Below are 24,674 nucleotides of genomic sequence, written 5' to 3' on the forward strand. Positions count from 1 at the left end.
GCCTTCTGTCAGAACTGTGTTTCAAGTTTATGTCCAGAAGTCTCATGTAAGTCGATATGCGTGCGGATATAATGGATGTCAGAACATGCAACATCTACTTTTTTTTTTTTTAAAAAGCAGAAGTTTCTATACCTCTTTATTTTATTTTATGCACACAATGCATTTTCTGTCATTAACTGCACTAAAACTGCAATATATATATATATATATATATATATTTGCCTGATCCCTTAAAACTGACGATCATTGGTGTGATATTGAACTGATGAAAAAAAGTCATACTGAAATCTGTCATACTGAAAAAACTAGACTAATAAAACTAGTTAATTTAGAAATATTAAAAGGTTACAGATCATTTGTATTTGTACTAATTGTACATGTGCTTGAACAAAAGACAGAAAACTGCAAATATGCAATAGTTTCAGTAACCCAAACAGTCTCTTTCTCTTTCATAATCATCCATTATCATTACATTATCTTATTTTCTTTTAGAAGTCAATATACCAAAGCAATAAAGTAAGACATATTGCCCAAAATATCAACGTTTACAACTTGAAACTGTGTTCTCACGTTAAGGGGCTGTCAAACGCATCAGCGCCTATTAAAACCGTTCTATGCGTTGCATTGACAAGAGATTGCCTTTAACTTTGTAGACTTGCTATGACAAAATGAACCTGTTTTGAAAAACAAATCTCCTTTCACTTCATCTCAGCTGTGACGTCCAGGTATCACGACTTGCCATAACAATGTTTATGCAACAAACTATATTTCTTACCTTCCTGAAGTAAACCACCGTTTGCATATACAAACCGCTGTGTGCGCAAACGGGAGAAAAGACGCCTGCGGGTTTCCTTTAAGATGCCTAGCTCTCAACGGAGGCTTCAGTTATGACCGGACATGTGTTCCACATTTTGTTCAACATGAAAAGGGTGAGGAGATCTCACAGAACTGCGGGAAATCTTTGTGACTAAAAGAGCTCCCCCTTGTCTCGCAGAGCGCTGCCTCCATCGATGGCTTGATACGGTGAGTCGGGATGTCTGCAGATGTCGGACGCGTAAAAGCGGAGGGTGCGCGCAGTGTATGTGGAGCTGCAGAGTGACACTGAGCGCGCGCGTGTGTCTGTGTGTGTGTGTGTGTGTGTGTGTGTGCGCGTGTGGACGGAATGGATCGTCTGAAGCACGAGCTGCATCACAGCCTAGAGGTGAAACCTAATTGGATTGGTCTGTACATCAGCAAGGGGAGCAGCAGATCAACTTCAGCAGAAACTCTCTTTCCCTCTTTCCCTCTCTCTCAAGAGTTCAGTGGTCCACCACAAGCATGCAAGGTGAGATATCAGCTTTGCCACATCTAGGCTCAAAATAGCACCATAAAATAGCCTTATTGTGTTATTGTAGTTATTATCCAAGTTTATGGACATGAAGAGGCATAGAATAAATCAATATTGATTACCTGTAAAATGTATGTCCCTTGCTGGAGTGAAAATAATCGTAAAATTATATGACATACATTTTATAAATACAAATAAAATCTATATTAAAATAAAGAAATATTGACCATAATGTAAAATAACTCTCTCTCTCTCTCTCTCTCTCTCTCTCTCTCTCTCTCTCTCTCTCTCTCTCTCTCTCTCTCTCTCTCTCTCTATATATATATATATATATGTGTGTGTGTGTGTGTTATTTGAAATATATAATAATTTCACATAATAAAACTTAAACATAATTATAATAATTTAACAATATAAATGTAATGTATAATATATATTATATATAATAATTTAACATAACATATCGATACTTTTATAGTATATTATATATATTTAATTTATATTTATTTATTATAAAATATATTGATAATAATATATAATTATATATATATATATATATATAATATACATTTATTTAATTATTTATTTATAATAATTTATAATATTATTTATAAAAATTATATGAAGATATATAAATAACATGTAAACAAATATGATGGTTTGCACAGATAATGCATCTGTCCTTAAGGTGATTAATACTTTTTACTTAAAAATACTATTTTTTTAAACAATAGTTTAAACTAAAAGTGTACAAATTGCCTTATGTATTATATTAATTGTTATTTATGGGGAACATTTTTATAAGGTAATTTAAACTTTTACTTCTAAAAATATTAGAATATTTTACAGTAAAAGTACATTTTATAATGGCAATGACAGTTTTATAATATAATCTCATTTTTGTTCTGCATAAGGTGATTGACATTTAACAGGTTTTTACTGTAGCTGTACTGTATTTTACTGTATTATATTTCCATTAAAATCAAAGTATTTTTAATATTTATAAAATATATATATATTTAAAAAAATGTAATATTCTTTTATTTTACAAAATTAAAATCTCTGTAGTCTTAACATCATAAAGAATGCTACAGTACATAGTCTTAAATAACACATTTTTATATGCTAGATGGAGAAAGACAGATAATAATGAATAAATCTATACTGATAATCACCAGGTGTGACTTGAAACCTCAATGTCGTAAAGTAGGCTAAAATGGACACCAACAGTGTCAGCTGTACTGAAGCTAGTGTCAACAAGATAAACTATATATACTGACCTTTTTTATGACTGGCAGAAGTCAATACGTGATATCTATCTTGGCACTAAGCCATATGTAATACATTACTACTGTAGCAGATATTTTACAGGGTATCAGAAAACACTTTGCCATGCAGTGGGGCCAGTGGGTCCTTGTTTTTATTCCATTTGCCTTAGGGAGCCATGTATACGGCATGAAGTGTGATTTAAAATGTATAAAAATATGTGAGGATATGTAGTCACAGCAATTATTAGAAATGAAGCAGCTGTATTGAGTTTCAGGTGGTGTTGAATGACCTGCCTGGGTCTGTGCTATTAAAGTTCCCTCCATAACAGTAATTAAGCCTCTAAAACTGCATCTGCTTTGTCTTTCAAACAGGGCCAAGTGGAAAAAAAAGATGAAAGGATGCAATAGTTTGGAGACCATCCATCCATACGCATGAGGTGTCACAGGACTACAGGAGACACAATGGTTGAGGAACAAATGGTGCGTGCTATAAATATATTCTATGAGTATCAAAGGGGCCCTAGTTTGATTTCAATAGACATTGTACTGCGGCTCACTGGCGTTGGTCTGTGAATGATACTTGAAAGGGAATAAAGGGTCACATTTACATACAGTATACATTTATTTTCAAATGTTTGAGTAGTACGGCCAAAAACGATTAACAAATAAAAAAACAAGTCACAAATCAAAGAAGTCACACACTGTGTTCTAGTACATTAGATAAATGCCTTTCACCCAAATGTTAATAAACATAAATATTTATAACTATATAGATATTTGTATTTACAATTATGTATTTATAGTATATTTTATGTTAATTTATAGAAAGAAATACATAAATGTAATAATAGCATTTATAATATTATTTATAAAAACTGTATGTATATATATATATTTATTATTATTATTATTATTATTATTTATATTATTTAAAATAAGTCACACACCTCACCAAATGGTTAGAAATGTGTCACTTGACATTTTTTTCTAACCACTGCATTTTTGTGAAGCCAAACAGTGCGGTGTGTGTGATTGATGTTCTAGCCTCAAATGATGGATGATCAATACATTTGCATTGATTTTTCTGACTGCTATGAGCCATAATGTGAGGGTGAAGGACAAGGTGGAAAAAATTACTGAAATAGTGACAAAGCAATAGACACAATTTAATAAGAAGTTGTAATCTTCTGCCACTGCAGTTCAATAGAAATGTGCTAGTCAGCCGCCTACATCAGTGCACCCTAACAAGTAAACATCTTGCTGCTATGCCTGTCTGTCTTAACCACAGTTTGAGACCAGCTCATACAGGTTTCTGTTTATATTAAAACATCCTATATGCTTAAGCATTACAGTTACACTGTTTTTTATTTATTTCATGAAGACCTAGATTCCTTATTATATACAATAAGTTAATTATAGTATAATTACCGTTTTTGGACCCACTTTATATTTGGTGGCCTTAACTACAATTTACTTACATTTAAATTAATCATTTAGTACAATGCACTATACATACTTGTTTTTACATTGTGCTTATATTTTAAAAAATACCTGAAAAATATGTGCTTTAAAAGTACTAATAAACAGCCAATATGTTAATAGTGAGAATTGGTCCCTAAAGTGTTACCGTTCATTGTGTTTATGTTTTGATGCAAGTACATAGTAGTTAAGGTAGCATAGTAATTCAACTTTTTATGCCTGTAACATGCGAAATTGGTACAAAATCTTACCTGTACTGAACCAATATTTCATAATTAATGATATGCATGTATATACTGTATATATGTATCACAGTCCATCAGAAAAGTCCTGCAGCTCAGTGTGTCTATAGTGCCATGTGTTGATATCAGTATTACCAGTGTAAATAAGGCAGGCAGATTTTCTGTTGTCTAGAGGCACTCTGGACCCTTGTGAACGATGAGTAAATGATACTGAGCTTCTGCATCTTTAATTATAAACTTTCTGCCAACATTGTGTCAAAGCACTTGGCGTTACCAAGACTACAAAACATTTTGGGAATGTAATGCATGTTTAATACTCAGTATCATGTGGGCATATGTGTGTAGGCAGTTGCCATAGAAACACCAATCCTAGCATCATGCACAAGTAACATTTTGGCACAGCAAAAGGGTTATGCCTCAGAGCTAGAATTGCATGATGCTATCAATATATCTGATTGATTTTGTGCAAAAGCAAACATGAGGGCCTGTAAAAGTGTACGTACGTGATGCCTAAAAGAAAATGCAAGCATATGCATGCGTCATGTGCATGCCAGTGTTGGTATGTGCATGCTTGTGTGTTCGTGGAAGCGTTTATGGTGGGATTTAAGAAATAGTTTCAGCTTAACAGGTAGTTGCCCACACCAATACCCAGTTGTTCCATCCAAATATACACAGCGCTGGATACTCCGTTTCTATGAAACCAAAATAAACAGCATAGCATATACACTGAAATGCTAATGGATACATATAGGTGCTGTTGAAGCATTGCAGTGCTGCTTGGGAGTTTGTGCAAGACAATTGATGCTAGTGAGCTTCTGTGTTTATTTACTCTGAGTGTATGTGCATGGCATTAAGTTATCAGAGAGCCGAGTGTTAGCGGGGAGAGGCGGATGGCTATAATTTAAGTGAACGTCTGCGGGAAGGAGAGGCAGGAGGGACCGCTCAGTTAAATTATACTAATAAGCGTCCAATCGATGCAGGACCCCTTGCTAAAAATAGAAGCAGCAGCAGCTCTGGGTTGGATTGCTTTGTGTGTGTGTCCATAAAAGAGGTGGGCTAATACGGGGTCAATGATAGAACCTGTGCGAACATGCGTTTATTCTTTGTGACATCACACCAAAATCGATGCCCTGTTGGAAATTACACCGAATGAAGCAACCGTTGGACTAGCAGCCATGCAGGCCAGGAGGAGGAGAGAGATGGTTGATGTCAATAGGAAAAAAAGCAATGGCACCCATTTGTTTGCTGGTGTATTTTTAGGCTCTGAAGCAACACTCAAGAAAGCCACCGCACTGGAGGAGATTATCTTACAGAGAAATCCCAGTTCTGGACAACAGAAATGAAACACTTGACTGGTTTGAACATGTCTTCAGCTGGCTTTTCATTGCATCTTTTTTTTTTTTTGCTCTCCAGATTTTCATTTTGGCACCCTAACAGCAGGGAAAATAAATGAACCTATGAGGTTCTAGAGTTATTATGGTAAAGGAAAATAATTCCTAAACTTCTGAGGATAACTTTGGTCCTCTGAATGTTTTTTTTTTAAAGTCTCCTTAAACACTCTAATTAGAGATTTATTTTATTTTATTTTATTTTATTTTACAAAATAAGTCCATCAATATACATTCTAGACTGTTTTTCTATTGCTGTCAAATGATTAATCTCGATTAATCGCATCCAAAATAAAAGTTTTAGTTTACATAACATACAGTAAGTGTATGTACTGTGTATATTTATTATGTATATATAAATACACACATGCATGTATATAATTAAGAAAAATATGTTTATATATTAAATGTATTTATATATAATATAAATTATATAAATATATACATGTAAATCCATGTAAATATTTTCAAAACATATATATTGTGTGTGTTTATTTATATATACATAATAAATATACACAGTACACACACATGTGTTATGTAAACAAAATTTATTTTGGATGCGATTAATCACGATAATCACTTTTTTTTTCTAAAAGATAATGCAAAGTTTCATTTCCACCACAGTGTCATTTCTGTTTAATTTCATTTAGTTTAATTTCATTTCATTTTTTCAACAAAAAGTCCAACGGACATATCAGATTCTAATTTTTTCTTTTTTTCTAAAAAGTAATAAAAATAGTGTCATTTCCACCAGTGTCATTTCCACAACTTCTCAAATTATTTACTGATTTATTTAATTTCATTTAATTTTTCAGACAAAAAGTTCAGTTATAGACATTTTTCTTTTCTCTAAAAAGTAATAAAAACAGTGTCATTTCCACAACTTCTCAAAATATTTACTGTTTTATTTAATTAAATTTTTAATTTTAATTTTAATTTAAAAAAATTATTAATTTTTTCCAACAAAGAGTTCAACAATAGATATTCTAGACATTTTATCTTTCTTTTTCTTTAAGTAATAAAACAGTATAATTTCCACTAATTCTCAAATTATTTACTGTTTTATTTCATTTCATTTCATTTTTTCCAACAAAAAGTCCAACAGACATTCTAGACATTTTTTGTATTTGTTTTTCTAAAATGTAATAAAACAGTGTAATTTCCACCACTTCTCAAATTATTTACTTATTTTCCGGGGAAGTCGTGGCCTAATGGTTAGAGAGTCGGACTCGTAATTGAAAGGTTGCGGGTTCGAGTCCCCGGCCGGCGGGGAGTGAATGTCCAGCGTTCTCTCCACCCTCAATACCACGACTGAGGTGCCCTTGAGCAAGGCACCGAACCCCCAACTGCTCCCCGGGCGCTGCAGCATGGCTGCCCACTGCTCCGTGTGTGTGTGTGTGTGTGTGTGTGTGTGTGTGCATTTGTTCACTACTCACTGCTGTGTGTGTGCACTTGGATGGGTTAAACGCAGAGCACCAATTTCGAGTATGGGTCACCATACTTGACAATACGTCACGACTTTAATTTCATTTCATTTTCCAACAAAAAGTTCAACAATAGACATTCTAGATATTCTTTTTTATCTAATCTCCAAATTATACACTGTTTGTAGCAGCATTATGTGATGGTTCCTAAAGTTGATTAAACTTGTTAAAGCTTGAAAGTTCAATGAGATTTACTTTGAATTCTATTGTTTCTTTTGTTTTCTTCATTAAATCACATGTCTCATATTTCTTCTCAAGCTGTTCATTGACACTGTTGTCTACTTGGTAGTCAAGTACACTAACTTAACTTTATTAGGGGGCAAAATTGCTTGGTGTGGCGGAAATGAAGACAACAGTGGGAGAGTTATAATTTTATATAAATAGTTTTCACACAATTAAAATTTAAATGGTTTATTAACTACTTGTTTAGACTGAAGCCAGGGCCGAAGCTGTTCATTTTATATATTGTGATTTAAACCACATGCTGTTTAATGAAAAATAAATAAATGCATTTTTAAAATACTTCTGGTCAAATGGCAAGCAACTCGTTTTAATTACTTTTTCTGTGTTAATTTTGGAACCTGTTTATCTGTATCTGCACAGACATTATGTAGCAAATGCTGATAGCAAAATCGATGGGCAATATGGACCTGCTTCACATTATAATTACTGTAGCAGCAAACTTATAGAGGTGATTTGTCAAACGCTGAACGAGACAGGTATGCTCAACCAGCATATTCAAACACTTGTTTCACGTTTGTAGTAACAAGGCCACACATAGCGCCATCACTCGCTATCTTTCTCTCCTTCTCAAGAGTCCTCAACAATCATATACACTCACGCGTGCTCACACATACACACAGGCAAAGCGAGGCCCACACACAGATAGACTCTCACATGGATGTGCCCACACAAACTTTCTGTGAATACTAACAGCCCTCCTCAAATATATGATCCACTGCATTTTGCATCTGTGTTATACTGTTATCTTCTCAGCTGCACCTCAATGAATGACTGTAATTATTGTATAACAGTGCTATTTTTTAGGTATGAAATAAGCATTTTTATTTATATAATATAGAAATTAGACTCCCCTAATTAGACTTAGAATTAAGGTTGTGTAATGATGTCTCTGAAAATGGGATTGTTTCTGAAACTGTACATGTAAAGGACTGAAGGCTAAATATAAAAGAGAATGGAAATTCATTGCAAGCCAAAAATTTTAATTATATATAGCTAGTATCGGGATGAACTTTAAAATTCTTAAAAGCTAAAACATTAAACAAAATGTGTTAAAAACATTTTCTAAGACTTTGTAACAAAAAAAAAACACACTTTTATGTGTTCTAGTGTGGATAAAATACCATAATTTATAATCAAACATTATATAAAATTAATGTTCTTGAAAAAGGGCAATGTCACGAATCCTGTGTATGAACTTCCGTTTACTCACCACCAGAGGGCACTCGCTCACCACATTGATTCTTGCACTACACTACTGTTGCACGTCACCCCCGGACTGCATTTCCTATCATCCATTGCACTGATCACAGCTGTCACCAATTACACATTGCACTGATTACACAACTGATCTCAACAGATACGCATTATAAGCATTAGGGTGTATTCACACCAGGAAAGTCCGTTAGTTCACTTGCTTTGGTCCGGACCAAATAGAAGGTTGTTTTTGTTTGTTTGGTGCGGTTCGCTTTCACACTGCCCTTTTTTCAAGTGAACCAGTAATTGTAAACAAAACCACACGTGTGCTAAGGTCATCAATTCATTGGACAGAAATTCTCAAGCAGGGAAAAGCAGGAAGTTCGAAAACAGACTAATCATGGAGATTTTTCAGTGCAATTGTTATTATTTTACTGATTTTCTTTTATCAGCTACAAACGCAATATGCAGACACCTATGAACATCAGATGAGACAATGTCAGCTATACCATGTTGTAACAAGGATTTTGCGAAGACGAAGAAGTGCTGCAAGACGGTTCCGACGGAGAGAGCATGCTTTTATGTGCGCCTACCATGGCATACTGACAGTAGCACTGCGCAGAACACGGATCAGGTATAAAGAAAGCGAAAGTGAAACCTAAAAAAAACCGCGCATAGGAGAGCGATTGCAGGCTTTCGCACGTGTAAGCTAACTGCACGATCGCCCGAAAACACCACCCCCTGCTCAACGTGATTTGTGGCCCCTAGAAATTTAAATTGTTCATACAATTACAATCACTGCTATTATTATTGCATACTAATATGTGTAGGCATTTCATCACCCCTAATTACATATTAAAAATCATGTTGCACTCTGCTTAGGCACACAGTGCTTTTTCACCATATTTGGTTCGTTTGGAACGGAACCGAAACCACCTCTTCAGCTGGGTCTCGGTTCGGTGGTTTGGTGTGCACCAGAGTGCGATTGCTGTATTCACACCTGCCCAAAAGATCCGCACCAAAGAGGGAAACGAACCAGAGTTCGTTTTAATCTAACCAAACAAGACAGGTGTGAATACACCCTTAGACTTCCTCTCTGTCTTCTTTGCCACATTAACCGCATGGTTCCATGAATCATCACTTCTACCTCTAATCAGCACAGGCCCAGTTCCAGAATCAAATCAATAATGGTGCTTCTGAAATAACTTAATAATCTATTTTGACATTTCATATTTTTGTCCTGTCTATTGCTATGGTTATGACTATGTCATTCATTGCAAGTTCGAATGTGAATCCCAGATTTACTGTATACGCAGATTAATTTGCAGCAGTATGTGGCTGCTGGTCTTCTTAGCAGCATGAAAAACTATTTAAATTTATTAAAATTATGAATAGATAATTTAGCACTCTTTAATTTATTAAAGAGTGCTTCCTTTAAAACCTCAAAAATTTGTCACTCATCTTAGTTTATGTTTCATTTGAGGGTGCTTCACACATGCTAGCATGACAAAACTATTTTATTTTACTATTTGCATTATCAACACTATATAGATAAAACATTGCACCAAATGCAAAAACTTTAACCCTAGCAAACGTAAATTTCTTACTGGAGTTAAATTTTATTATAGTTATAGTTAAGTAGGAAATATCAGTTTACATGATACTGATACTTCCTGCTGACACACTACTGCAAAAGATAGAATTTACTGGCTTAAAACCATTTTTTAGCTGGTGAAAATACTGGCGTTCGAATACTTTTGGCCACCACTGTATTTGTATACTAAACATGTGAAATTAATGTGTAAAATAATAAATAATCTGAACCCCAAGTAATTTTTCACACACAAAAATGAGAGGAAGCTAAAAGGTTGTGTCTCACTCTCCCCTACACACTAATTTTCCTTCAAGTGTTATGACCTTGGCTACTCCTGGCAACTCCTTGTATAGTTTCACCACTGCCTGTGCTATGTATAATGCCATTTAGTTTGCTCTTGTTTGTATGCTTGGATGAATGTAAGTTTATTTATGAATTCATGTATTCAGTCTCTGCTGTGTTTCAGAAATTTCTCAGCGCTCATCAAAACTTCAGACCATAAAAAAATGTAACTTCCACTTGACTGTAAACATAAATCATCAGGGTCCAGTTTCTTTGAAACTCACCTATCTGCTTAGGTCTGTTTTGGCTGGGCAGCAAAACGTCAGTGGTCTGGTTTCTGATGAACGAGGGCTCGTTATTTACAGTTTGCCAGCAGATCGGTGTCATATCACAGTGATGGAGAACTTCCTGACACTCTGCCATCCCTCTGTGGCGCTTTGCTGGCAGTCTTCATTTGTACAGACAGCCAAGGCTGTGCCCCGCGGTATCTGGGAAAAGGTCAGACAGAGAGTCTTATTTGTGCCATTATTGCAGTTGACAAAAGCTTTTTAGGCTACAAATGGATGGGAGAATAAGTGCATCTAATCTTCTTATCTAATTTGGAAAGTCCTCAAGTTTGATACATTTGTTTGATAACATCATTGTGACTAAGTCTGATGATGATGATGAGGGTGAAAATGGTTTGTGTGGGTCAGACAGTTTGTCCTAAAGTGATATAGTGCAATCAGTTTCTGTTTTCTAGCTCACAACTGGCGTTGCATCATACCTAAGGCCTTTAATTGCTTCAAGTAAGAGGGTAAGGATTGCTTACTGTACATTATTATGCTTAATACACAGCTAGTCACTAAATAAATAAACATGTTTACAATTAGTTCAAATAATTTTATAACTTTACCTTGTAAACTTGGAGAAAATGTGTCTGTTACAGCGTATAAAACAATCAGCCTTGCAAAAAGACCAACTTTGCAACAATATTACAGTACTAATAATATTTGAATACTAAAATATTAGTGTTAATATTACGGCACCAGTTGTGTTTGAAATCAGGTTTGTAGCAGAAAAAAATGATGCATGTGAAACGAGAGACATGAAAGTAGCAACAATTTCACATATTTGTATAATGGACTGATATACAGTGTTGCTACAGACAATGGCTATTCGGAAATATTGTTCATCATTCTGAAATATTTGACTGTTGATTGCTGACAAGATCTGACAAACAATGGAAGACAGTCAAGTTTGGGGTCAGTTGTCAGACTTTGTTTCCCTGTGTATTGTGGTTCCACCTGTTCCCTGTGTTTCCTTATGCCCTTATTTGGACTTCCTGTCATTATTAGTTCATTGAGTTCCAGGTGTGTGTGTTTTACTATCTAGTTTACTCCTCGTTTAGTTTTAGTACTTAAACCCTGTGTTTCCCTGCCTCTGTGTCTGGTCTGATCGTCTTTATGTGGTTTTCTGTGTCTCCTGCGATCCCTGAGTTTTGGCAATGAAAGTCTGAGGTTTTTTTTTTTGAAGAAGCTCCTTGTTCCCTTCTCCTAAGTGGAGTGTGACAGAAGACTGGACCGTCACAACTATACCATGGACTTCCTATTTTCTAATGATGTAAATTCGCTCCTCACAGTTTTCGAAAATGGCCGTCCTATTGAGGATTGTTGAGGAATTTCTCGATCTTTCCTATAGGATTTCCATGGAAGGAAAGAACCCTGAAAACAGTCTTCTGGGGTGGATTAGATGATCAACTATATCAACAGATGCCGGCGTCTGATACCATCTGTTCATTAGAGCATTATATTGAATATGCACTGTGGCTAAGTGGTTCATCCTTTACTGTAGGTCAAGCAAGCCGCCGTCCACGTCTCTCCTAGGCCCGCCGTCCGTGGGAAAATTCACGCTGCCGTCTGCGGCTCTCCCAAGCCCGCTGGCAGTGAGTATGGCAAGCCTGCTGGTCGCAGCTCCCTCCAAACCTGTGCCCGCTCCTCGACAGCAGCCTCCAGTACCCACTTCTCCAGGAGCGCCCCCCAAGAGTCTGTGTTTCCAGAGCATCCCCATGAGCCCGCTCCTCCTAAGTGCCAGCCGGATCAAGCTCCCCCCCCCGACCCGCCATTAGTTTTAGTACTTAAACCCTGTGTTTCCCTGCCTCTGTGTCAGGTCTGATCGTCTTTGTGGTTTTCTGTGTCTCTGATCCCTGAGTTTTGGCAAAAGTGAGTTGTGTGTGTGTGGTTTTTTTTTAAGAAGCTCCTCACCACCTCGTTCCCTTCTCCTAAGTGGAGTGTGACATCAGTATGATTATTTTTTTGTTTAAATGAAATAATTTTAGACATTTTATGTTACAAAATATTTTTAAGGGAAACTGGTAAAATAATCAATATTGCCAGACTGGTTCTGTTCAAACCAAATCAAAAGGTTTTGGTTTTTTTTTTTTTTTTTTTACTGAAATTACAACCTTTTTCATCAAGAAAAAGTATGAAGTATCTATTCATAATTTGAATAAATTTAAATTGTTTTTCACGCTGCTAAGACCAGCAGACAATCATCAAGAATGTATTAAATTGATCAAAAGTGACAATAGAGACAGTTATATTGTTTATTCTGGAATAAAGTATCTATCTCTTCAGCTAACTTTGTTTGCAACAAGCATCATTAAACTTTAATGATACTTTGTAGCCAAGTGAATAGCAAGAATGAGTAAAGCGATTTAAAATAAATCAGCAGAATACTTATCTCGTTAATACATTTAAAATTAATCTGCGGAATGTTTACCTCATTAATAATGATTACATGTCTAAGCAGGCTGCTCATGCTCACAGACACGTATCAATGGCCTTGACAGCACATGTAATGATACTTTTGTGGCCTGTTTGATCTTATCCTAGTTGCAACCACCAGTCACATGCACGTCCTGGATCCACTTAAGCAGGGCTGAGATGAAAATCAAATGTGCGCTAGAACTAAAAGCTTGATTTAAACACCATGAGAGGTCAATACTGACAAAAAAGACATGCAAAGGCAGTTAGTTCGGTGCTCGTTGTAAAAAAACCTTCACATCAGCCAGTCACATGATGGACAGCTGTATTAAAATGGTAGCATTATTAGAAATCGCCTGCAGTGGGCTCATCTCTGAAGATGGGAAGAAGTTTCTGGAAAATTTTCCAGTCAGTTTCAGGGATCACAGTCTTTGCGACTCACCTCTCTGTGTACTTGCCATAATTGTAAGAGTACACCTAATTGTGTAACCCACACCTGAAGGGATGTTAAGCTCCGTCTACTTAATTAGACTGTCGAGGGAGAGGTAACTAACCTAATACAGTTTAATTACACAGAGTGCGTGTCCCTGAATGTTTAATCAAATGTTTATTTTGGTGTTCAATTCCGCGTGCAATAGATTGGCATCATTAAACTTCGAAGTCATGGAAACAGTCAGTAGTCGGTGAAGATATAGTGGTTATGTTTGATTTTAATTATTGATGAGCATTTTTTTGTTGTTGCTGTCTGTAAATAATAAAAGACAGTATGTACAGTACTGAATGAAGAAACCTGACCGTGGATCTTTTCAAGTGTAAGTGCAACCAAGAAAGTTCTTGACCATTTTTCACCATTTTAGCACAGCGGTTCTTAACCAGTACGTTGGAACCCACTAGGGGACCTCAGCAAACTTACCAGCAATAAAATATTATTGATATATTAAAATAATCTAACTCTAAATTAAAGCAAATAAACACCAAATAAAGCAGTTAATTGAAATCATATTAAATTGTATTTATTGTTAACATACAGTCAAGTTAATATTTTAAATTCAACTATCAATAAAAAGTTTAAAATCATGCAGCTTTGTCATAAGATCTGTATATAGAAATACTGGAAATATCAGTGTATATGGTGAGGGCCTTCAAGTCAAAAGCATTTTTCGCGTTATAGGAACTAGTATCCAGTGGTGTCCAATATCCAACAGTGTTACAAATGCAGTACAATAGATATTGTTCATGAATTTAGTTTATGCCATTGTTCATAATATTGTTAATGAATTTACCATATTTGTACTTAAAAATTGAGGAAACCCGTTGCCTTAAAATTAAAGGTGCCATAGAATGAAAAACTGTCTTTACCCTGGCATATTTAAATAATAACAGTTCTGTACATGGAAATGACATACAGTGAGCCTCAAACACCATAGTTTTCTCCTTCATATGTAAATCTCGTGATTAAAAAAGACCACTGAAAAACAGGTGAATCAGAACATAACACCGACTGTGACGCAACAGTCGGGATCACTACGCCCCCAACATTTGCATAAACCCGCCCTTGTTCTAAGCCGGCCGAACCATCAGAAGCTCTGCAGGTATTGCAAATAAACAAGCGCGGACAACAGCGAAAATAACAAAATAAATGTTATGTTCCAGGCCGTGCAGGGGGTGTGAAGTGCAGGGATGGGTTGGTGTCTGTATTCAGAAAGGCACAGAAAGCAAATAACGTGAGCCACTAAAGGGACATGGTTAGCTCCTTGCTAGCGGTAGCCTGTTACAGTACATAAGATTTCACTCTCAGTAAGGAGAGATGAGGATGATGGCGAATGACTTACAGATCCTGAGCACCACTGACAAGCATCTGATCTTGTGAAATATGTGGTAAGTACTGTTGCTCCATAATGTAAACATAGTTTGTGTGATCGCGTCTCTTGAAAGTGAAACTATAACGCGATCGATGGATCGTTCAAAAGCAGTTTCAATGCCTCGCATATTAATAACGGCTCCCTGATGCCCGCGTTTTATAATACAGTATAATTACCCCACGATATAACTGCGAGAGAAAGTATTTAAATATATATTTTCCTCCCTGTGCTTCCTTCTTGCTGATGAGCCGTACTGTGAAACAGCCAATCAGAGCAGAGCTCAACATTGAGCAGCACTGTGAAACAGCCAATCAGAGCAGAGCTCATTATTATTCATGACCCTGCCAAATAAGCCAATAACAGACCGTTTCATTCTAGGGAGAAATCCTAGGGTTGTAAATGGACATGTAAAATCGTTTCTGGAGATTTTTTGCCCTTACCTCAGCTACATACCTTCTGTGTAGATATCAGAGAACAATTTAAAATACTGTATCAATGCATTCTATGGCACCTTTAAGTAAATAAATAATTTTAAAAAAGTTAAGTGAACTTGACAATTCACTTAAAATTAAGTAAATGATAATAATAAAAAAATAAGTTAAGTCAACTTATCGCTTTTTACATTGTATATACATTAGTGGTCAAATGTTTGGATTCATTAAATTACCATCAAATTTTTAATGTAAAGAAGGCTGCATTTATTTGATCAAAATACAGTACAATTTTTACTATTTGAACCTATTTTTTATTGGAATACATTTTAAAATGTAATTTACTCTTGTGACGCAAAGCTGAATTTTCAGCAGCCATTAATCCAGTCTTCACTATTTTGTGGATTTTTTTTTTTTTTCAGAATTCTTTGATAATTAGAAAGTTCAAAAGAGCAGCATTTATTTAAAATAGAAATAATTTAACATGATAAACATTATAAATGTTTTTACTATCACCTTTGATCAATTTAATGCATATTTGCTGAATAAAAGCATTGATTTCTATTAAAAACACACACATACCCCAAACATTTGAATTATACTATATCATGATTTCTGCATAAATATGAAGCAGCACAACTGTATCATTGATAATAATAAGAAATGTTTCTTGAGCATCAAATCAGTATATTAGAATGTTTTATAAAGGATCATGAGACACTAAAGACTAGAGTAATAACTACTGAAAATTCAGCTTTGCATCCCAGGAATAAATTACATTTAAAATGTATCACAATAGAAAGCAGTTATTTTAAAGTTATTTCACAATATTAGTATTTTTACAGTATTTTTGAGCACATAAATGCAGCCTTGGTAAGCATAAAGAGACTTAAAACATTTAAAAATTGCATATACAGTGGTGTGAAAAAGTGTTGGCCCCCTTCCTGATTTTTTAATTTTTTGCAAACAAATCATCAAACAAATTTAAATATTAATCAAAGATAACACAAGTAAACACAACATGCAGTTTTTAAATGAAGAGTTTTTTTATGAAGGGAAAACAAAATCTAAACCCACATGGCCCTGTGTGAAAAAGTGTTTGCCCCCTCCCCCCTGTTAAAACATAACTGTGGTTTATCACACCTGAGTTCAGTTTCTCTAGTCACACCCAAGCCTGATTACAGCCACACCTGTTCGCAATCAAGAAATCACTTAAATAGGACCTGCCTGACAAAGTGAAGTAGAACAAAAGAATCAAAAGCTACACATCATGAAAGTAATTGAGATCTATCAGTCTGGAAAAGGTTATAAAGCCATTTCTAAAGCTTTGGGACTCCAGTGAACCACAGTGAGAGCCATTATCCACAAATGGCGAAAACATGGAACAGTGGTGAACCTTCCCAGGGGTTGCCGGCCGACCAAAATTACCCCAAGAGCACAGCGACTCATCCAAGAGGTCACAAAAGACTCCACAACAACATCTATAGAACTGCAGGCCTCACTTGCCTCGGTTAAGGTCAGTGTTCATGACTCCACCATAAGAAAGAGACTGGGCAAAAATGGCCTGCATGGCAGAGTTCCAAGACGAAAACCTCTGCTGAGCAAAAAGAACAAAGGCTCGTCTCAGTTTTGCCAGAAAACATCTTGATGATGCCTAAGACTTTTGGGAAAATACTCTGTGGACTGACGAGACAAAAGTTTAACTTTTTGGAAGGTGTGTCCCATTACATCTGGCGTAAAAGTAACGCAGCATTTCAGAAAAAGAACATCATACCAACAGTAAAATATGGTGGTGGTAGTGTGATGGTCTGGGGCTGTTTTGCTGCTTCAGGACCTGGAAGACTTGCTGTGATAAATGGAACCATGAATTCAGCTGTCTACCAAAAAATCCTGAAGGACAATATCCGGCCATCTGTTCATGACCTCAAGTTGAAGCGAACTTGGGTTCTGCAGCAGGACAATGATCCAAAACACACCAGCAAATCCACCTCTGAATGGCTGAAGAAAAACAAAATGAAGACTTTGGAGTGCTAGTCAAAGTCCTGACCTGAATCCTATTGAGAGGCTGTGGCATGACCTTAAAAAGGCGGTTCATGCTCGAAAACCCTCCAATGTGGCTGAATTACAACAATTCTGCCAAGATGAGTGGGCCAAAATTCCTCCACAGCGCTGTAACAGACTCATTGCAAGTTATCGCAAACGCTTTATTGCAGTTGTTGCTAAGAGTGGCCCAACCAGTTATTAGGTTTAGGGGCAAGCACTTTTTCACACAGGGCCGTTTGGATTTTGTTTTCCCTTCATAATAAAAAAACTTCATTCAAAAACTGCATGTTGTGTTTACTTGTGTTATCTTTTATTAATATTTAAATTTGTTTGATGATCTGAAACATTAAAGTGTGACAAACATGCAAAAAAATAAATAAAAATCAGGAAGGGGGCCAACACTTTTTCACACCACTGTATGTATGGAAGTTATAGTTTTGTTCTTTTTTTATATTAATATAAATATTATTTAATATAATGTACATATTATTTTCTTTATTTTGTGAATATGTTTTGTTTAACCATGCTGTTGACAATTCAGTTGATTGCTATTGCAAAAACGTTATGCTCATAGAGTGCTATTTATCTGACATTGCCAGCTGGACACTCTCAGATAAGGGGCATTTTAATGGCTCCGGGAGGCACTGAAGTTTAATAATTAGATCTAAAGGTGACTTTTGATTTTACCACGAGGGTGGGCTGGCATATGTGCTAAAGGGGGGAAGCAGTTTTCACTTAATCTCACCGGAAGCAAAAGCCACTGAAAACCAATAATTTAGATTACAAATTAAGATCACAATCTGGGTGCTCTCAAGCACGGATGGAGATGGAATCGATAGGTCTCACACCGGGTCAAAGAACAATTCAGAGGGAACCTATTAAAGCGGCAGAAAATGAGGGGAAAAGCACATTTCCATTGCATCAGCGTGTGCAAACCCAGTACGATAAGCAATGAATAAATTATTGCATGCTTTACTGCAAGGTCAGCTGGGTGGCATGTCTTCTCCCATGGCGCTACATCCCACGCTAGGAAGAACATACCCACACGCGGGTCAAAGACTTCAACCTTCCTTGTACAGCGCACACATACACATACACTAAAACCGATTCTTCTTAAACATTTTTATTTCATAAACCTTGTTCATCCAGGGCTGGATAATGATTCTACACCAGGATGTTGTGCTTATCCTCTTCCTGGGCTCTGCATGTGGGAAGCTGCTCGCTATGAGATGAGCACCATCTTTAACATTGAAAATGAAGCGTATCTAGCACCGAAACCTGGCCAATCAATCTAATCTCTCAATTTTTTTTCCTTGCATACTTGTGATTATTTATGTGATAAAAGGGGTAATAACACGATGCCCACAACGCAGGACTGTGCTACTTGTGAGAGGCTGTAAATTTTCCTAAAATATAACCACGTTCATTATTTATAATGTGCTGAGGAGGCATGTTTTGGGCATTATTTATATGCAAGGTCTTTTCAGAATTGTGTCAGCGTTTTGTTTCAAGCTTGATCTTTTAAAATACGAAGGTCATCGTGTTATGTTGGCTCCTTTTACCAGAACCAGTTACCTTCAGACATTTCATCTTTTTGTTTTGCCAAGTGCCATACTGAAACGTGTAAGGACTTTTCCTTGAGAAGTTAATCTGATGTATTTTTTGTTGTCTGTCATCTTTTATGATGTTAAGGAGCCAACCAGTGTGTTTATGAGCTCATGCAGTAATTTCAAAGAGTGCACAGATGGAACAAACTCACAATGTCCGCACTGAGTCAGCACTGAGAAACTGTACTTATTTTTGATCTAGGGTATATTTGAAATGCAAATAGGACTTTTTATGCACAGAAGAGCTTCATGGGACCACAAAAAATATGTTTTAAATCCTACGTTATTCTGAATGTAAAATATTCTTCTTGATTTTAAACCTCAAGCTCTTCTACTCTCATTAAATTGCTTGTCAAAATATGTCCACAAGGTGGAGATGTGCTCATTAGCTATTAGCTGTTTGCTAGCCACATGGAAACACAAACCCATTCAATTGTTTTCATTATTCATAGCTTACAGTTTAATACTAGGGCCTGCCTGTTGGTTTGTATGGGCAAAATCATGAAAATTGGTTCACCAAACTGTCATAACATAAAAAGATTCATAGAACCACTGCAATATATATCTATCTATATCTATCTAACCACTGCAATATATATCTATCTATCTATCTATCTATCTATCTATCTATCTATCTATCTATCTATCTATCTATATATATATATATATATATATATATATATTCAGCATATTTTATAAAACATTTCTATTTCTACTGTTCTTTTGAACAATCTATTCATCAAAGAATCCTGAAAGAAAATTTATTACAGTTTCCACAACAATATGTGACCCTGGACCACAAAACCAGTCATATGCGTCAATTTTTCAAAATTGAGATTTATACATCATCTGAACGTTGAATAAATACGTTTTTATTGATGTATGGTTTGTTATTATAGGATAATATTTGGCTGAGATACAACTATTTGAAAATCTGGAATCTGAGGGTGCAAAAAAATCTAAATATTGAGAAAATCACCTTTAAAGTTGTCCAAATTAAGTTCTTAGTAATGCATATTACTAGTCAAAAATTAAGTTTTGATATATTTACGGTAGGAAATTTACAAAATATCTTCATGGAACATTATCTTTACTTAATATCCTAATGATTTTTGGCATAAAAGAAAAATCAATATTTTTGACTCATACAATGTATTTTTGGCTATTGCTATAAATATACCCCAGCGACTTAAGACTGGTTTTGTGGTCCAGGGTCACATATTAAGAATCACAACTGTTTTTAACATTGATAATAATAAGAATATTGAGCAGCAAATCAACATATTAGAATAATTTCTGAAGGATCATGTGACATAATGACTGGAGTAATAACTTCTGAAAACTGAGCCTTGCCTTCACAGGAATAAAATATATTAAAATAGAAAACGACTATTTTAATTGTAGTATTTTTGTTTTTACAATATTATTATTTTAACAGTATTTTTAATCAAATAATTGCAACCTTGTATAGGAGACTGTCAAAAACATTTTAAAATCTTACCAACATTTAACAATTTTGTGCAAACACATGTTCAAAATCAGTATAAATCAGGTACAACAATGTTGAAAAAGAGATAGAAAACATCTATAGAACAAATTCCTTTTTAGGTTAATTTCAACTAATTAACAACAGTTGTCACAACTAACTGCTTACTTCCATTGTAAATCTCATTCCATTGTTACTCAAGTTTCTTGTGCATAAAGGTTCTAGACAACTTCCTATATCCTCTATTCAAAGGTTCAGCCATGTTTAATACAATTTCATTCTCATTCCTGCATGATTTCAGTTCATTCTTGCTTCTCAGCAAACTGGCCACACATAGAGGACTGCAAAGCTGTATGATTTTCCTGTAGAAAGAGAGACAAAAATAGTCAGCTTCAATCAGTGAGGTGTACAGAAAGCCCGCAGAGTGTTTTTCTATCCAATTGCAATCCAATGTCATGAAACTGTACACCACACTCCTTATTATAAAGTCTGAAAGGAATCATAAGCTGCACTCATGACCTCTAGTATTGACCTCTATGAGTGGCTCGGTACGGAAGGAAGATGTCTTTCATTACTTGGCGCACTTGACAGCGATGCATCTCGAGCTGGTCCATTCATACTTTTCCTGCCAAATAAAGCAGAGCATTAAGTGTGCAGAGTTTATATGGCTTCTAACACTACTAAAGGTCCCTCTGTCGGTTGCTTATTCTCAGTAAGTGGCCTGGGATAGAGTAAATGAGACAGATGGTGGCGTGCCTGAAAATAAGATTAAAGCGGGTGGAAGGGGTTTGAGGCAAGTGAACAAACACTCTCAATGAAAGACCCAACCTATGCTCGAATTGATTCTGCTTGATTGGATTCAGATCATTGGGAAAATATGAGTTAGTATATTAAAATGATCACTCGTGCATGTATTTGTAAAGCGCTTAATGTGTCTGAGCTTTTCTCAATTGCGTTTTTGCAGCTACAGCAGTAAGTACAGATCTACGGATAATTAAGAGGACTTAGAGCTCAAAGGTTCTGGCCGACATAATGGAATATCCTCCTTAAACTGCTAGTTGTCACGGACAGAGAGCTTAAGAGATTCAGCTGAAAGACAATGAAAAGCGGTGCTTACAACGCTAATCCTGTAGATTTTACATAGGTCTTGCAAAACAGCAAAATATGAAAGCACACATATTTCCATGACTTATTGTCATGAAAAGTCATATACGGAAGTGTATGGAATATACTTGAAATAATATAATTACTTTTGGGTAATATAATTACTTATAATTATGTAATTATTTGGGTAATTTTGGGTAATATTAAATAAATAAATACATACATAGATAGATAGATACATAAATAACCAAAGTTCTGCCATGAAACTCTAGATGGCGCAGTTTGATAGGTCTAACTCAATCTGACACTTTGACATCATTATCTTAAGGCACAGCTGATTGGCTCTCTCCTGTATCAGCAGCCAATGAGCTTGCTGCTCAACATTCAAATACTTGGCTAGTGTTTGTTGTAGTAGCAGCGTACTTCCGAAACTCTCCATCTTCCACAGCTCCACCTTTATAGATCTGCTATGGGGTGATCATGTATGCTATAAATGGGGGTTATTCATATATGTTATACACTTATGTGCAGCAGCAGTATTTCTTACATGCTCACAGCAGCATGTTGTGGATGTATTGGCAGTAGCAAATCTCGACACTTGCTCTGCCGCAGCAGCAGCAGTAGCGTAGCAGATCTATTCCGCCAAGACCAAATTAACATTGTCATGTACATTACCATGCCAATCCCTCCGAGAGTTGTCATGACAGAAATATACAGTGCCCTCCAAAAGTATTGGAACAGTAAAGACACAATTGCTCTGTTGTCTGTGGAGTCAAGACATTTACAAATATGATTAAAAGATGAATATGAGACAAAACTACAGAATGTCACATTTTATTATTGGGTGATTCAACACATAGATGTTTTACCAGCTAAGAAGCTCAGCACTTTTAGAGTTTCATCCCCCTATCTGATGTGTATATGCATAAGTATTAGAACAGTTTCCTCACAGATCTTTCTAAGTGATCAGCTGTGTCCTGTTGCATTAATTCTTCAGATATTAAAAGCAAGGAATGTGTCGTATCAGTTATATCCATTACTTCTGTATTCTGAATCTTGCATTCAATGATGACACACACAAACCAGGATGAAGATTAGGGAGCTGACTTTGAGAGAAAAGCAAACAATTTGGATGCTAAAAGAAAAGAGGAAGTCAATTAGAGCTATAGCAAAACCAAAGGGCATGGACAAATCAAGAGTTTGGAAACCACCAGCGACACCAGCAACCAACAACTACCTGATCGGCTGAGAAAACAACAGTAGTTGATGACAGACAAATCATAAAAGCTGTGAAGATGAACCTTAAAAGACGTGTCTGTAAAATCACCAACAATTTCCAGAAAGCTGGGGGGATGCTCTGACAATCTACTGTCCTCAGGAGACTTTGACAGAAATACAGATGCTACACAGCAAGATGCAAACCTCTGACCAGCACCAAAAATAAGGCAAGATTAGAGTTTGCAAAAAAACACAAAGGTGAGCCAGAAGAGTTTTGGAACTGTGTTTATGGACCGATGAGACAAAGATGAACCTTTATCTAAGTGATGGGAAAGCAAAAATGTGGAGAAAAAAAGGGAACTGCAAATGATCCCAAGCATAGCTCATCTGTAAAGCATGGTGGAGGTGGTGTCATGGCATGGGCATGCATGGCTGTCTCTGGAACAGGCCCTCTCAACTTTACTGATGACTTAATGTATGATGACAGTAGCAAAATGAATTTGGAAGGGTACAAAACCATCTTGCCTACCAATTTTCAAGAAAATGCCACCAGATTCATTGGGAAGTGCTTCATATTGCATTAGGACAATGACCCAAAACACCCTGCCAGTTCAGTCAAGGAATTTATAAGGACAAATAAATGGAAAGTCTTTGATTGCCCAAGTCAATCTCCAGATTTAAATCCGATTGAACATGAATTCCACCAGCTGAAGAGAAGAGTAAAGGCAGAAACTCCCCAAAACAAGCAATATTTGGAATAGGCTGCATTAAAGGCTGGGAAAAGTATTTCAAAGGATGAGACCAAGAGTCTGGTGATGTCTATGGGTCACAGACTCACTGCTGTGATTGCGCACAAGGGATCTGCAACTAAATAATAGCTTTTAATCTTTTATATCTGCCTTATGTTCAACTGTCCCAATACTTATGCTCACATCAATGAGTAGGATGAACACTAAAAGTGCCGTTCTTTTTATTTGGTAAAACATGTATGTGTTGAAATGGCTAATAATAAAATGTGACATTCTGTAGTTTTGTCTCATATTCATCTTTTAATCATATTTGCAAATGTCTTGACTCCACAGCCAACAGAGCAATTTTGTCTTTACTGTTCCAATACTTATGGAGGGCACTGTATATATATATAAAACATAAGGTGGAAAAAAATGTAATTTGTACTACTGTCTGTTCAAAATAAATGAAAAGAAACCGAGCATAGTAGATTTTGTTTTCCTGTTGTACCGATATCGTATCGGTGTACCGTTCCACCCCTAATATATAATATATATAGCACATACCAAATTATATATAATATATATATTGTTTTATTTTTAGTTTTATTGAATTTTTAGTCAAGGTCTTCACTGGGGATATGTCCCCAGGGCTAATCCAGGTGTCTGGACTCTGCCGACGATCAAGACCGCAGACATCATCTCCCGGTGCCGATCCATCATCTGATCCGGACACGGACTGAGAAACAGAATAAGAAAGAAACAGACAAATATTAGTGTAGATGCCATTCTTCTTACGATGTAACGAGTACATCATTTGTTATGAGGAGTGTTGCCGGTTCCGGTTGATCTAATTAATGCAGCCTAACAATCCTTTAACGGATTTTAATAATAGAAGTGTTGTAGTGTGTTATGTGTAAGCCAGGTTAAAGAAATGTGTCTTTAAT

The 24,674-nt window shown here is 35.9% G+C and overlaps 2 protein-coding genes across 2 annotated transcripts in view; one reads left to right on the forward strand and one right to left on the reverse strand.

The window, feature by feature from the left end:
• The window catches only part of LOC306865263 (potassium voltage-gated channel subfamily B member 2-like), a gene marked incomplete at its 3' end in the record, with an annotated part of 105,832 nt that extends 104,740 nt beyond the window's left edge, over positions 1-1,092 (reverse strand). The window contains exon 1 of the mRNA XM_079409779.1: positions 776-1,092. The remainder of the gene's footprint in view (positions 1-775) is intronic.
• Positions 1,026-24,674, forward strand: part of LOC306865264 (uncharacterized protein) — a 35,810-nt gene continuing 12,161 nt past the window's right edge. The window contains exons 1-2 of the mRNA XM_079409780.1: positions 1,026-1,324; positions 2,968-3,075. Coding sequence (XP_079265906.1) covers positions 3,028-3,075 — 48 coding nt within the window. The 5' untranslated portion in view covers positions 1,026-1,324; positions 2,968-3,027. The remainder of the gene's footprint in view (positions 1,325-2,967; positions 3,076-24,674) is intronic.

This window comes from Barbus barbus (assembly GCF_936440315.1).
Source record: "Barbus barbus genome assembly, chromosome: 46".
Classification (NCBI taxonomy): domain Eukaryota; kingdom Metazoa; phylum Chordata; class Actinopteri; order Cypriniformes; family Cyprinidae; genus Barbus; species Barbus barbus.